The 16,697-nt window shown below is 31.2% G+C and overlaps 1 protein-coding gene across 2 annotated transcripts in view; it reads left to right on the top strand.

The window, feature by feature from the left end:
• The first annotated feature begins 14,380 nt into the window (after positions 1-14,380).
• LOC132753120 (band 7 protein AGAP004871-like) overlaps positions 14,381-16,697 on the top strand; it is a 37,881-nt gene continuing 35,564 nt past the window's right edge. Inside the window, exons 1-2 of one of the 2 annotated variants that reach the window (XM_060743556.1) lie at positions 14,381-14,499; positions 16,421-16,681. In XM_060743556.1, the coding sequence (XP_060599539.1) occupies positions 16,552-16,681 (130 nt within the window). In that variant the 5' untranslated portion in view covers positions 14,381-14,499; positions 16,421-16,551. Of the gene's footprint in view, positions 14,500-16,001; positions 16,166-16,420; positions 16,682-16,697 lie in introns of those variants that run through there. The other variant, XM_060743547.1, reaches the window with a different exon arrangement.

Here is a 16,697-nt window from a genome sequence, read left to right as displayed (position 1 = left end):
TATGGGTCAGAAAATAAACCAAGGACAATAACTCAAAAATCAAGAAATGCAGAGTACAAGTTCTTGTGCACTGACACTTCTTCTCAATGAGATCTATCATACTCTGTAGTTTCAAGTCAATAGCTTTTAAAGTGTAGGAAAATTGGCCAAGACAAATATAAAGTATTATAATTAACAAAGGGCAATAACTCTATACATCATGAAATACAGAGTACCAGTTTTTGCGCACTGCACTTCTTCTCAATGAGATCTATAATCCTATGAAGATTCAAGTCAATAACTTTTACAGTTTAGGTGAAATGGCTGAGATAAAAATAAAGTAAGAAAATAAACAAAGGGCAATAACTCACAAAATCATGGAGTACCGATTTTTGTACACTGCACTTCATCTCAATGAACTCTACCATCCTATGAACTTTTCATGTCCAAAGATTTTATAGTTTAGGAGAAATGGCCCAGACAAAAAATGAAATATGAAAATAAACAAAGGACAATTACTCTAAAAATAAAAAGTGCAGAGTACCAGTTCTTGTGCACTGCACTTCTTAATGAGATCTATCATCTTATGAAGTTTCAAGTCCATAGCTTTTATAGTTTATGAGAAATGGCCCGGACAAAAATAATGTATGAAAATTAACAAAGGGCAATAACTAAAAAAATAAGAAGTGCAGAGTACCAGTTCTTGTGCACTGCACTTCTTCTTTAATAAGATCTATCATCCTTTGAAGTTTCAAGTTCATAGCTTTTATAGTTTAGGAGAAATGACCCGGACAAAATTAAAGTATGAAAATTAACAAAGGGCAATAACTAGAAAATTAAGAAGTGCAAAGTAATGATTCTTGTGCAATGCACTTTGGTTTATTAAAAGAAGCATGCATACCAAGTTTGGAGTCAATCTGACTTATTATAGTGACTGCATTATGCTCCGGACAAGCCTTAGGGGACACCGCCGACATAAGTAACCCCTATAATTATGTCACCTTTTCAACTTGCGACACAAAAATGCATTTCATGTTTGTAGTTTAATAATAATAATGGATGAATTGTCTAGGAAGAAAAAGTCAGTGTTGTAACAAAAGAAGCAGAAACAAGATTTATATGTCTGGTTTATATGTAAATAAGACATTCTTACTTTCTCCTTAACCTAACTTTGCAGAATCAATTAAATTGCTTTCCTTCCATGATATCAAAACAACTATTATTAACTGATATGTAGTCATAAAATATTGCTTTTTAATTACTACATGTTGGATTTGGTTGAATTCTTATTTATTTGTATATTCTGTAAAACAGCTGAATGGAAATATATATGTCTATATATGGGTCACTGTTACATTTCAATTCGATGTATGGGTCTCTATTTTTATATGAACACAGAAGAGATAAATTATTGACAATTTTTAGTTTCAAGTAAATTATCTTATTTTCATATACTGATGAATAAATTCAACTTTTAAATTAAAAACTCCCAGTTTAAACTAGGTTTTTAAGGTACTATTTAAAAGATTCTTTTTGGCCCTTTAAAGGGCGCAGGGTGATGGTGTATCAACATGGCCTTCTAAAGTTAATTCAAAATATTCCCCAGAAGTTAAAAGTGGTCCAGTAAATATTTGTCTTCTGGTTTTTAGCGTGTAGCATAGATTCATTGAATACCTGCCTTTAAAGTCTGAACATTTTGGATTCGCCTCAGTTCACCAACAATACGGAAGCATTAATAAGTTTTCAAAAAATTGAAACCTATTAAATTTTTAGGCATGAGTAACTTGGACACTGAGACTAAAATAATTGCTATTATCATATCATATTTTGTCATGATCATATACATTATTTTAGACATCTGAACCATTTCACTGGCTTGTTTACTCTGATCAATAAATTTCATTAGTGAATGACTAAATGAGTCATATTATATTTCCAGATATTTTATGTGATTAAAGGGTAATATCATATTATAGATCTCAATAAATGATTAATTACACATCAGCTGCAGTATAATATTACCTTGTTTAACTACCAGTAGTTACCTTGTTTACAAACAGAAGTTACCTCTGTTTATGACTGAATTTCTGACAATTGTTTTCCAACAAGAAACATGGCAATGCCACGAAACCAGGTTTTCAAAAATGTTGTTCTGATTCAAAACTGGTACCAACAGCAACAGGTTGCCCATTCCCCTATAATTACGCATATTCTTGGGTTTATCCAGTTCCCTAAAGCTTTTTTCCACGTTATCTACTTACCAAATTCCTTTCCCCGACAGATACGCATTTCTACTACCGTAAATTTAATCCAATAAATCAAAAAATGTCACTGTGACCTTGACCTTGGAGCCAGCCATGCGGAACATGCGTTCTGCACGTCATCTTGATGTGGTAAACATTTGTCTGAAGTTTCATCAAAATTCTTCAAAGGGTTGAAGAGTTACAGAGCGGACAGGATTTTCAATGTTTAATGTCACTGTGACCTTGACCTTGGAGCCAGCCATGCGGAACATGCGTTCTGCACGTCATCTTGATGTGGTAAACATTTGTCTGAAGTTTCATCAAAATTCTTCAAAGGGTTGAAGAGTTACAGAGCGGACACAATTTCGTTTGACGCCCGCCCGCCCGCCCATCCGCCCAGCCGCCCATCCGCCCGCCATACCCCAATCTAATAACCAGGATTTTCAAAATTGAAAACCTGGTTAACAAGATCAATGTAATACATTAGTTATTTCATAAATATCAGGTGTCCTGTATCATGATTACACTTGTTTGATATCAAAAGAGCATCAGGTACTTTATATATAAATGTTTCAGAGTTCAATGAGCACACAGGGCAACAGACGATGAAAACAATACTTGATTTGATAGATAAACAAAAATGCACTTAACTTTTCCCTAGCTGGATAGGAAAACAAAATCCATGGGTAATGCCTTCAAAAGTGGAATAATTCAGACAAATTCATGACATGGCCCAAGCAGATATTTAAGTCTCGGTCAGGCCTAAAGTTATGACATTCAGCATGAATTTATCAGAAGTTTCACTTGATACATTGTTGCAAAGATAGAACTTTTGAAGATAAACAAAAGGAAGAAACGTCATATTCAAGTCAGTGCTACAATATAAATAAACTGAGACCAAAGAATTGTATGAAAATTCTAATTAGAGAAATAAGTACTTGAATGCCGACTTGACGCTCAAGGGTTACCATTAAAGCTATACTTAACTCATAATTAACTTATTACTGAAATATATTATTTCCAGCACAAAACTATTGTTGCAATGTATGTGACAATTGTATTTGTAATACATTTGGAAAATGAAACAAAAAAAAATTTACTGTTATAATGATATTTTCTTGTTCAGCTCGATTGATATCTTTTATTTACTTTGATATATTTTAATTTTAGCATATAATTTTAATGAAATGTTACTATAAAATAAAGATAAATTTAGTATGTTCTAAATCTCTTTTGATGGACTGAAATAAAAAAATTGTGTTTTCATTACAATGATCAGGCATATTTTGAAACACTTTTACTCAGTGCCACTTGTTCAACAATAATTTTATATTAGTATCAATAATTTAATACATACAAAATAAGTAAAAAATTCAGAAGTAATTCTGATAAATTTGTGGTTGTCTTTTACCATACAATTGTGTCACTTCTAACAAAATTAAATATCAAAAGTTTAAACAATCTGATTTAAAAGCCCTATAGCTTGCATATTATATTGAAAATCAACAGAAAGTTATCCCTATAGGGCCATCCTTAAAAAAATGTTTGTTTGCAGTAACGCGACCTACTCACAAAATTTGCCCCTACTCAAAAGTTTTTTTCATGGTCTGGATAAAAAAAATTTTTTTTTTAATCAGAAAATTATGCCTTGTGCTTTGTTTTTGTTCTTTTAAAGGTTAATAGAAGAAATAAAATGTATGTATTATTTTATTAGAATTTATTTATTAATTGTTACCAGATTATCAAAGCATAAATTGTCCAGCATTTTGAAATTCCATGTTTATTTGGGAGTACAGTTCAATAAAAAAAAAAAAAAAAAAAAAAAAAAAAAAAATCGACCTACCTACCCACCTTGAAAATTCTGGGTTGGGTTACTGCAAACAAACATTTTTTTAAGGATGGCCTAGAGATGAAAGGAAGATTAAAGGAGATTATTGGCAACAGAATCTGGGAGAAAATTATACCATTATGTCTTAAGAGACTGTCAACTGTTGAGCCTCCCCAATAATTAAAGACTTTGTGAAACCTTTCCCTGCACAATCATCTTTTAAGGAAGCTGTAGAATATAGAGTAGAGATATTACGAGGCAATCTACAAGAAAGATTGTTACTGCCGTAATCATGTCTTCAATAAAGTATTGCATTAGACAGGTCACAGTGAGTACAATTTCAGTACAGTCAAATTAGGCCTTAAAAGACACACTCTATGTCAGAATGGTTAGCTTCCTAATCTTTTAATCAAACAAATGAGGCAATGAATTTTGGTCACTATGGAAGTTAAAATTAGTACCAATTACAGTCAACACTTTCTAATTATGACACGTCTAGGAATTATAATCAAGAAAAGTGGTCTAACTGAATGTCGCCAGCCTGCAATATTTTGCAAAATACAAAATTTAAATTAAGGCATTAAATGTAAAGACAAGACTTTAAATATATAAATATGTATATATTCATTTTATAATCAGGGGTATGCATTTGATATTAAACACAGAATTGACTGTTTTGCTACATTGTAGCATCTAGTATATGTAAATTACTCTATATTATTAGTCTGTCAGTACTATAAATACTCTATTATGTAGCAAGCATTATTTCCATGTCAATAAGGTACATCTATTGTCAGTACCGTAACATTCCTATTTGATTGTTTGTTCGCTTCCGCGCCATTGTTATAATAAATCATATATATATGACAATGTCCAGCCAGATTTATTGTAATAATAATACATATCTCCTAGTAATTATGACTATGTCTAGAATGTAATTTTTCTGGAACTTAACTACTCTATGCCAATAATTGTTTTTCAAACAGTTAATGAATAATATACAATAACATTATATCATTCATACATACAATTAATCATTAATAAACAATGCATCATTCACACATGTAATCAATTAAATATATTCAATATCATGTCATACAAAGACATATTAACATATGGTAAATTGATAGCTTCTAATAATCTAAAAATTATATTACAATATATGCAGCTCTAACATTTGCATAAATATGCTATAATTTTTCTGTCCTGCAAAATTCCTGAAATTTCCATTAATTACTTGCATTTTTAATATTATTTATGAACATGAGACAAATTTTAAAGGCTCATAGTTTTATTCAATAAGACAGTCTGACATTTTTTTTCTATGACCATAATGGTATTGAATTGCATTTAGCAACAGTGGCAGAAGGTTTAAGCTGAAAGAACCTTTAAATAACCTTTCAATTTTATTTAACTTACAAGACATAAACATGAAAGCAGTCTCAAGATTTTTATATGCGTCAATATCAACTTAAAAAAAAATTGTTAATTCAGAATATGCTAACATTTGTGAATATATTATGTACTTCTCTGATCTGTATAATTATATCAAAACATTATTCTTAAATTGGATTTTTTAAATATATTTACTAAGGCATGCAGCTTATATTGTATTAAGGTATCATATTGTTTGTTGGGTTTTACATCGCACATTAAACACAGGAGTATTGATCATATGGTTGCTTTCCATCTTTACTCAGGTGGAGGAAGACCTCCAGTGCCTTTCCGTGCATAATTTCAGGTGTGAACAGGCACCTGAGTAGAACCACCAAATTTCCATAAGCTAGCTCAGCTTCCTGACATGAATGAATCCAAGTCCTTGTTAGGACAGAATGAATACCATACTTATAATGTTTTTATGCTCCAATCAAATGTTACGATGGCTTCCCAACCCCCCAGGGAATAATTGTACCTTGAAACAATCAGAATGTAAATCCCTTCCCAATGTCCCAGTACTGTCAGATGGATCATGGGCAATTTTAATACAAGAACAAAACCACAATATTGCCCAGACAATGCTGGCGTGGAAGGTAAAAGCTACAAACATTTCTACCATTATTTACCACCATCAGAGAAAGAGCAAAATAATTAACAAGGTATCCACCATACCCTAAAATCCTCAGCAGCCTAAACAACCAGTCAATTTACTTTTAAACATAGCCCCTTGACAACAACAATTTCCTTTTAAACAAAAACCAACTATTCCTGTTCTGTTGCTGGAAAAATTGGTAAGTATTTATTAACCTGCAAGAAACTTTTGTTATTTGTTCACTCTATAACCACATAAGAAATTGACAAATATATAAGCTATATATAAGATATCATTCTGACATGATTCCCTGATACCAGAAAAATAACCAATCAAAATGTGAAATATAAAGACCTTGACCTTCGAACAAGTGACCCCATTATGACTAATAAATATGTGAAAGACTTTGAAATGAAGACTTTGTGATAAGAAGTTTTCAAGAAAATAAGCGGAAACTATACTTACATTTAAGGCCCCTGTGACCTTGACCTTTGAACTAGTGATCCCAAAATCAATAGGGGTCATCTAGTACATATGGCTATTCAATTATGAAAAATGAAGACTTTGTGATATATAGTTTCTATGATAATGAGGGAAAAACCATTCTGACATTTAAGGCCCCTGTGACCTTGACCTTTGACACAGTGATCCCAATATCAATAGGGGACATCTACTAGGTATGACCAATCAATATGTAAAATATGAAGACTTTGTGATTGATAGTTTTCAAGATAATGAATGGAAACCATTCTGACATTTAAGGCACCTGTGACCTTTAACCTTATCCCAAAATCAATAGGGGTCATCAAATAGTTATGACCAATCAGTATGTGAAATATGAAGACTTTGTGATAAATACTTTTTATAATAATCAGCGGAAACCATGTGGTCTACCGACGGGCAGACCGACCGACATTAGCAAAACAATATACTTCTTTGAAGGGGGGCATAATTAATTTCAACCCTTAAAATATAACAGAAAATGTTTATCCATACAGGTATTATTTGCTATTGTACTTGTTACAAACAATAACACCTTCATTTTTAGCAAGTAAAATTACCTTTATTTAATAAATGATTTAATTTAATCTTAATAATTGATACAGGACTTTGAATAAAAGTATTTCATACTGACATAGAAAACCTAAGTGGTCAAACGCGGATCATGCAACTTTTTCGAGGATACAAAAATATTGTATATTATATATTATTATATATAATAATATATGTGCTGGGATACTTATTATATAAATCAATGAAACTTAAGGTTTTTTTTTTTTTTTTTTTTTCATATAATTTTTTATATCAATAAAAAAATTTTTCATTGTTTAACCCTTTACCCCATATATACGCGAAACAACGCACTTTCGACCCCCCCCCCCCTTTTTTAGGCCTCAAAGAGTGAAAAATTGTCCTATTGGGCCTAAACACATGTTTTCGTTTGAGAAATGTTGCTAAAAAAAATTGAGCACTTTTTTCGGCGCCGCCCCCCATCTAAAAGATACATCAGGGGGTTGCCAGAAGGGGGATGTGCCCCCTTCTGTTAGGGGGGTTTGAAGGGGGGCGGAGTCCCCCTCATCGCCAAGAAAATTTTGGACTTGTGAGAGGCTAAAAATGACCCCAGGTCGATCATAATGTAACGTGTAACCAACGCTGAAAAGCCTTTGACTCTATCTCAAATCCTTGAGAAGTTGCAGCACTTTGAAATAAATTTTGATGGAAAAAATCGAGGCAAAATAGTGATTTTTGGCAATTTTGAGATGTCCCCTCGTTGCCATGGTAACAGGAAATTTAAGACTGAGCATGTCGTTACAAAGGCAATGGTCCAGTCAACATTTGTGCCAAGTTTGATTAGTATTGAAGCATTTTTCATAGTTTCATAGCAGTTTGAACTTGTAACAGGAGGCTTTTCAGTGAAAACGGCCATTTTCCACAATATGCTCATGGGGGAAAGGGTTAATAGACAATGAAATATGGCTTTTTTTTAAACAGCTTAAATTAAGTTTAAATGATACATATGAGTTTTAATGATACAAATGATAAGTATTCAGTTAGTCAGGTAGTTTCACATCATTGGCAGTCCCTTGATCATTGCAGTGATTTAAAGAAATTTAAGTACTAAGAAAAAAAATCAAAAATATTTTAACTGCAAAATTTCAAAAATTGAATTAATTTTGATTAAAATTCTTGCATTGCTTTTGAGCATTGAGGTCGTTTTTCTCACAATTATTTTAATACGGAAGTAAATGTTACCCGTGTGAAATTTGTACCAATGCACAACTTCTCCACATACCAATGATGTAAGTTGACGGGCACTTTCAACATGATTTTCAAACTCATTATCAATGAAAACTCAAATTTTCCAAGCAAATTATGTAAAGACCTTTTAAGAGGGAGAATATCCCAAGAAAATGATATTGATGTTTTCTCCCATATACCTGTCAGTTCTCAAATTCAGCTGATTGAGGAATGGCTAGAACCCACTGTACATATATACAGTCCGACCCCGGTTATTCGACAACCCATTATTCGAATACCCGGCATTATCCGAAGTTGATCAACGGTCCCGTTTTCATCTCTATATAAACTAATATAAATACCAACGTATTATTCGAAATGCATTATCCGAATACCTCCTATTTTTCGAAGCAAAATTTCCGGTCCCGATTATATCATTATATAAGAATTTCATACCTATTATTCGAAGCCAGACTAATTGGCACTGATTGACTCTCTGACCGTCCCGCCTTGTGAAAACTTTCCGGAAAAACTTCTAACAACGGGCGTGTATTTAGTTAATCGTGATAATAACGATTTGCGTGTACATTTTCAACTTTAATTACCGAACATTAATTGTACGCTTTTAATTGGACGGTTTTAAAAGTTTCAAAATAATTATTTTATTAATGAATGAAACTAAACAAATGAACTAAAACTGTGATATTAATTGGACGGTTAAATCTGTTCAAATTAAAGATTTTAATTAAAAGAATGGATTAAAAAAATAAACAAATAAAAACAAACAACTAGCGAACTGTGTCATGTTTTTCTTTATAGATGTGAATTCCCAGTTTCTATTTCAAATCAGTGCAATATGTCTACGTTAGCACAGATATACTGGCTGAGCAATCTTGGATGTTTAATAGTACCGAAATGTGACTGGTGAAAATACATTTAGAAGTGAAAAATCATATGACTTTTTTCAAGTTGCTTGTTTATATTTGACTGAAGATAAAATATTAATATTACTTGTATAATGTTGAATACATTTGTAATGCATGTACATGTATATCTATGATTTAAATCCTGCGCCGTGCCCGATGTTGTTTTTTTTTCTCTCATACGGAAGATGACAGCGATATTTTTAATGTTCATGCATGTTTATATTAACCTATACGCTGTGCTACAGAATCTGGAAATAAAATGCAAGAAGTTATGTTTAAGTTAACAATAAAAATATTTTAAACATTTATCATTGTTTATTTGTTTAAAATTCTCGATTGATTACCGGTAACAGATGAGTTGTAAACATTTAATTTCGCTAGAATTTGCGATATGGTCAAGTGGTGTAGTTTTTGTCTATCACTATGTTCGGATTTGGATTATTCAAACCCATCGATTTTTCGAAGTAAATTTTCAGTCCCGGGAACTTCGAATAATCGAGGTTGGACTGTAGTTCATACATTGTAGCAATAATTTTAGATATTTTTAATTTTCAACCTTTTTTTCTTTTAATTTGTTATGTAATTTTGTGTCAATATTTCAAAGGTACCTACATTGCATTTAGCCATAAATTATTACAGTTAATTATCTTTATTATAATTTATAAATATCATTTTTAATGTTTTCATTTAAATTTAATTTTGGAAGAAGCTTGCCATAAAAGATATAATTACAGATAAACTACCCCACTAACTGTATATGCTAGGACTGACAAATATATGTACAATTCATTTGGATTTTCAGGCGTTTGGAAAAACCCCAAACAGATTTTTTACAATGTTAGCTTATCCGAAAACCGGTACACTTGACACTGATTACAGGGTATAATAGAGTAACAAGCTAATATATTCAATACAAAAGCTAAAAACAACAATTACAAACCTTCCGTGTCCGAAACTGGTGAAAAGTGTCCTTTATTTGTCATTTCCAGAACGATAATGCGACAGTTTGTGCTTTCTGCTACCCAATTAGTGGTTCTAAAAATAGTTATGTCAGCCTCTGCAACTTGTTTTACCGATTTCCAGAGAACGAAAATTTGCGCGGGAATCACGGACTATTCTATGCGCTTTTCGACTTGTTGTTTTTTTGTTGTTGCTGTTGTTTTTTGCGGACCCATATAAATTAGAATCTATATATTTATTAAATATATACATATGGATTTGGAACATTTTTATTGGAACACACACGCATTAATTACATAACATCCTTGATAAATCTCTATTTGAAAGAACAATAAAATGTCTCATGACTGACAGTACGCTTCTGTTATAAGTTGTATTATAAAGTTAATGAACAAAAAATGCTTATGTTGTATTTACTGTTGTTGTTTATTTTATCTTTATCTTTGTTGATGTTATGTCAATATCGCTAAAAAAGAAAAATAACTTTTCTAATAACTTTTCTAACGCTACCACTAGCATTATCGCAATAATTTTAATTAAAACTACCGAAAGGAACTAAATAATGTTTTCAGGAAATATAGATTAATACAGATGCCATTGTTTGACATAAAATATACAATACAATAAGGTTTTATTAATTATCCAACGAAACTCCTTTTTTCAAAGTCGCAATATCTCTGGATATTGGTGTTGATTATGGATCTGATACAAAATGTATTGTACTTTAATATGCAGATGATATTGTCTTGTTGGCAAAATATTAGAAAAATTTGCAATGTTTATTAAATGCACTAAACAATATAACTGGTGTAGCACCAACGATATGTTTATATATAGCAGTGTAACCGGGGATAAATGATTGAAGACTTGCTTCTATTTTATTGTCGGACATACAAAAATGAGCCTACAAACAAAATACAAAGGATTTACAAATAACTGATTTACAAAATAGTAAAATTATACATTTCATCCAATTCATCAATGGAAAAGAATAAATATGACATTAGAAATATATAAATTCTTACCAGGATCAGCATACAAGAACTGTCCATAAATAATGTTCAAGTTTACTAATAAGTAACTACTACTATCAACAACTTTACTGTAAAGTAAGTTATCAGTTACTCGTATAATGTGGAACTGGCGAAGGGAAATATTTTACTTAAGCAAGAAAATGTTTCGCGGGGATTTTAGGGTCATGCACGTGAAATATTAGTGAACACATTCATACAACCTTTCAACTTACAGTGACCTCTCATACGAAACAGACTATACAAAACATTACCACAGTTAGGCAAACAAACGACGACACAACAGTTAGGCGAATACCAACCAAATACAACATAACACGGAGGATACATAAACAGAAAACGATACACAGGTTACAGCAGTAAAAGTCAATTTGTCCATTTTAAATATTTATCTATATGTAGAACATTGTTTAATATCGTTGCACACACTTAATATCGTTGATGGAATATGTATTTGGGATTAATGTTGCAAGAGCACTTATATTTCAATGTCACGACAAAGTTGTAGCTCAAAGTGCAAGTCGGGCTCTTTGCCATCTTATTGCTAAATATAAACACGAATTTATATTGTAATATAAATTCGTGATATAAATCGGCTGGTGGTCCTCTGTACAATGTATTTACCCGCCTATATCATTCTACGGTTTGGCATGGTTCTGCTATCCGGGGTTTTCGCTCTTTATACTCCGAGCCATACGCCAAACGTCGCGGTTTCGGGTGAAATGGGATGGATACCCCCAGAAATCAGACAGTGGAAATCCATTGCTATTCATTTATCTAGAATGTCTAATACCTATTGTAGAGTAAACACTTTGTACTGCAACTGCAGCAAATAGGTCATGTAAGAAAGGTTTTTTCTATGTTAAAAAATTGTAATGCATACCAATTAAGTCATATCAGAATTTCAATTCCAAAACATACTATAGTGAATATTGTTACGACTAAATTTACAAAAACTGGGTGATACGAAGACTTAGATGTACGCATTGGAACGAAAATGCCGTTCTGTGACAGTATTGAAGACGAAAGCCATGCCATTCTTGATTGCTTTGTGTACGATGACTTGCGACAATCTTAATTTGATAAAGCTAAAACTGTAGATAGTGCTTTTGTAAGAAAGTCTAAAAATGAACAATTAATATTTCTGTTATGATACGTTATTGTGCCAAAACCTTTTTTTATATTCTACAACGTCGTCTTTTATTTCTTTGTAAATAATGCCATTGTACTTGTTTTAGACATGATAATGTATTTAACCTAGGTTTAGGTAATCATTGCTAATCAGTTCATGCAAGATTCAATATTGGATAATAATCAATCTTTTAAAACTTTTTTATGCGCGCGTTAGTGCTCCGATTGACAGTTCTCTATGTAGCGATGGTTACCTATTTTGAATTTTCTGTTTGTTTGTAATTGAACTATGTGATTCTTGACTAACTGTAATAGGTCTTGAATATGTTTCTCATTGATACAATGTCTCTTGAAATTCTTAAAGAATGGTAGTATGCATGTATAAAAATGTATGTATACGAATGAGACAAAAATAAAGTATGAATATGGTATATATATATGGTTTCATGCTTGTATCACCCTTTGCACTATTTTCTCAATTTCCCGCCCCACTAATGTAATTTATATACATCGAAAGGTAAGATACGATGTACCACAGGAGATATTGATAGAAAGTCAATCTCCTGTGGATATACAAATATAAATGTAGCGTTGAAAACCTCGGAAATGGTGTCAACAAATGTTTAAGACCTTATTTCGTTTTGAACCTGTATTAATAAATAACTTAGAAATAACGCAAAACTATCATATTAAATAAAGTTAACACAACCACCGAGGGTACTTCTTTAATTGTTGATCTTATTATTATTATAATTATTATTATTAATATTATTATTATTATTATTATTATTATTATTATTATTATTATTATTATTATTATTATCGTTGTCTTTGATGTTGTTGTTGTTTCAATAAAGTTGTTGTTTTATTAACTTATAATCAATTTGCTGATAAATAACTGATTATCATTATCTCCTTGGATTGAATATAGAAGCCAGTGTCTTTTTTTTCAATAATGTATTTTTATGTTTACGAGATGCATTTCAAATTACATATATAGTATGATATTTTATTCCCGCAATCAATGAAAATGCCCCCCCCCCCCCACCTACACTCCCAGGAGTGTTAAGCTTTAAGTTTTTGTACACATTTTTAAACAAATTGAATATCAAGTTTACGTTTCCTTTAAAAAATAAAAATCTTTGAGATTAATGTGTACGATCATCATCACTCGAATAAACATGTCTGAGACTATAAGCTTGACCACTTTGTGGCTCCAAACAACATCAGTATAGTTCAACTAAATACAAGGGAGGCAACTGTTCAAAACACGTGATTTGATATTGCAGAAAACAAAATCATAAGGATTTTCCATGCAAAATTAACACAATTAGTTTATTAATCGTTCTGTTACCTTTGCCCCAAATTGCAATATTTTGTTACTGTAGTACGTAAAAACCACTTTGGATTGCAATAAGTCCTCTCACAGACTTATAGTTAAATTTATATATAAAACATATGGACATTGTGACACACATCGTCATATGTTCCATTATTATAGTCAATTCATCATTAATAAATGCGATACACATGTGTCGCAGTTGTTTCATATATAATTGAGTTGTATGAGATGCATATATATTAACATATAATCAAATATCTTTTAATATATTTAAGATCATATTTGGCAAACATTTGAACATTCGATAATTTGAATTACATAAATCTGAATTTTTTTAGCTTGATATTTTTCGGATGATATAAATCCTTCGGAACGCGATTGAATTTAAATTTCGCCGCTGACAGTTATATGGATGGTACATGTATATAGTAATATACATGTTAGTAATGTACATGTTAATAATAATATATAGATATCATATGTAATAATATACATATATATAATAAATGTAGTTATATACAGCAATCCGCCTGCATCGATCAATAAATATGTTCAACTCAGTCTGCAGGATAGTTTGTCATAATTGAATACTTTTTTTTAAATGATTAATTCATAAACTTTCATCTTCAGTAGAGCTTGAATGTAGTTTGAATGTAGATCGATATAGTATTTATATTGATAAAAGTCTACATTTTATCTTCGGAATGATTTAGTTTTCACTCATTTTAATTCACACGAATTACATGTGTAATAGTAATTTATTGATGCGAAATAAACCATGATTGAGTTAAAGTAAGTATCATTTATTTTAATGTGCATTATGTTGACTAGTATTTGTTTAACTGTACACAAATGGACAGATTATTTTCTTCTAAATCACTAGTCGATTTTAAATAACATTATATGTCTAGTATATAATAAATATAACATTTTATTATATAATCCAGGGGTCCCTGGTTCGACCCTCTGGCAAGGCGTAATTTATCTGTGACAACAGATCTCAGATTTGAGTCTTATAGTCAATATCTCACCCTGATTAAGAAATCATGTTTCATTAGTAATTGGTCACTTGCGGAGAAATTGGTTATTACTGGTTAGTTATCTATATATAGAAAAGATGTGACCAAAATGTATGGAATTTTATAAAACTACAATGTATATATCTTTTGTAAAAAAGAAATATATTAGAATATTTCTCTAAAAAGCGCATGGTGCAAGTACAAAATCATTGCTAAGCGGCTATAATCCTACTTAAAATAGCAACATAATATTATGTTCCCTAACAGTTTATTCTTTTCGCACGTATGGCATTCTATGTTACAACTCTTTCGAAAATCGATCATAAAATTACTAGTATTGAAATATTATAATTTTGTCTTTAATAAATTTATAAAAATATTCATAGATATAGCTTTATACCATTTAAAATCAAGTAAACTAAACAAACAATGTGACCTTTTAAAGAAGGACATATGCATGTAAGTATACTCATGTATTTAAATACCACTAAAGAACATTGAACGAAAAATGTCTTATGACCCCCTAGCACCGATTTAAGTGAAAGCAAATTAGATATTTAAATATATTTTCGAACTAGAAAACCTTTTTTGGTATGAAAGTCTCGAGTTTTTAATGGAATGTTTTGTTAGATGTAATCGCCAGAGTGTGACCGACAATGACCATATAGGATTTATTACATTAGGTATCATGTATGAAGATTAGGCGAATCTGTAATTCTTATGATGATGGAATTCAAGTAAAACATAAAGAAAAAAGGAAAAGTCATAAAACAACTATAGTAAAAGATGTTTACTTATGCATTTGTAAACAAACAGAAAACACAACAAACATAAATTATTAAAATATCATGTGAAAATGTGAAAAATCTCGATTTGACTGAAATATAAGGCACCGGAAAAATTTATAATCCAACATTGACGTTCCGTGCACATGCTCTAGAAAACATATTTTGTTGATAGAAGAAAATTGAAATGATGTAACGCGTTTTGAACAAATTCCAGTACTTCTTTAATATTCGTTTAAACTATGTTATAATAATTTAAATGTTGAAAGTGGTATTTTGAAATAAAAAAAGATAAAATAATGTAAATCTGCGACAACAAATTTTAATAGCCCCTGGCATAATGCATTCTGTTATTTATTGTCAGTTAAATGTTAAGTTTTATATACAATCATAAACTTTTTATTATGTAACACTATCTTCGTTTTATTTATTCTCTCATTTCTCGTAAAGTCATTACGTTATTTTGAGACAAACCTTGCACTTGTCTCTTTTTAGTGCCTAAGCAAACAACGGCCTATCCTTGACGGGGTTGGAAGACATGCGGACAACAATCCTTAGAGTACTTGTCCGGTAGCCACTTGGCCTCGCCGCCACCTGAATCGAATATTAGTGACACTATTTGTTACAACTCGTTTAAAGCAAAACATTGTACAGGTGAAATATGGCTTCGTTATTAAAGTGAGAAAAATAAAGAGTAATAAATATTCTTTATATAATTCAATTACAAATTAACAAATTGCTATTATCTTGTTCCGAAACCTACTTTGTTCTCAAGTCGTGGTTTTCTCATCATTAATCAAGTTATAGTTAGTAATTCAAGTTTCCCTTTTCGTGCTTATATTATCAATGTACTTATTATTATTAACAGCAGTGTATTCTGCAGTATTAAAGCGATATTAAACTTTACAGCGGCTGTTACCACGGATAATTCCCCAGGGTGATCCAGTCGAAGAGTAACTTTCTAATAGGACGTTTACTGGCCACATAGGAAATAACATCGTCATGTAGCAGATTGGAATAAGTTTCAAATAGCTTCTAAAATGAACAGTGTTAGACCATCTCTAGAACAAGACGGGGACTCGTATCCACTACAGGATATTCAACACGCTCGAGGTGGGGCGTCAACGTCAAATAGTCGTCGAAATGTTGGAGATGATCACGTGATAGGTGGTAAGTGTGTACTTTC

The sequence above is a fragment of the Ruditapes philippinarum genome, unplaced genomic scaffold, assembly GCF_026571515.1.
Source record: "Ruditapes philippinarum isolate M1 unplaced genomic scaffold, ASM2657151v2 ctg2267_1_1_1_1, whole genome shotgun sequence".
Lineage (NCBI taxonomy): Eukaryota > Metazoa > Mollusca > Bivalvia > Venerida > Veneridae > Ruditapes > Ruditapes philippinarum.
The sequence above is the reverse complement of the archived record's forward strand: the minus strand, read 5'-3'. Positions and strand labels throughout refer to the sequence as shown.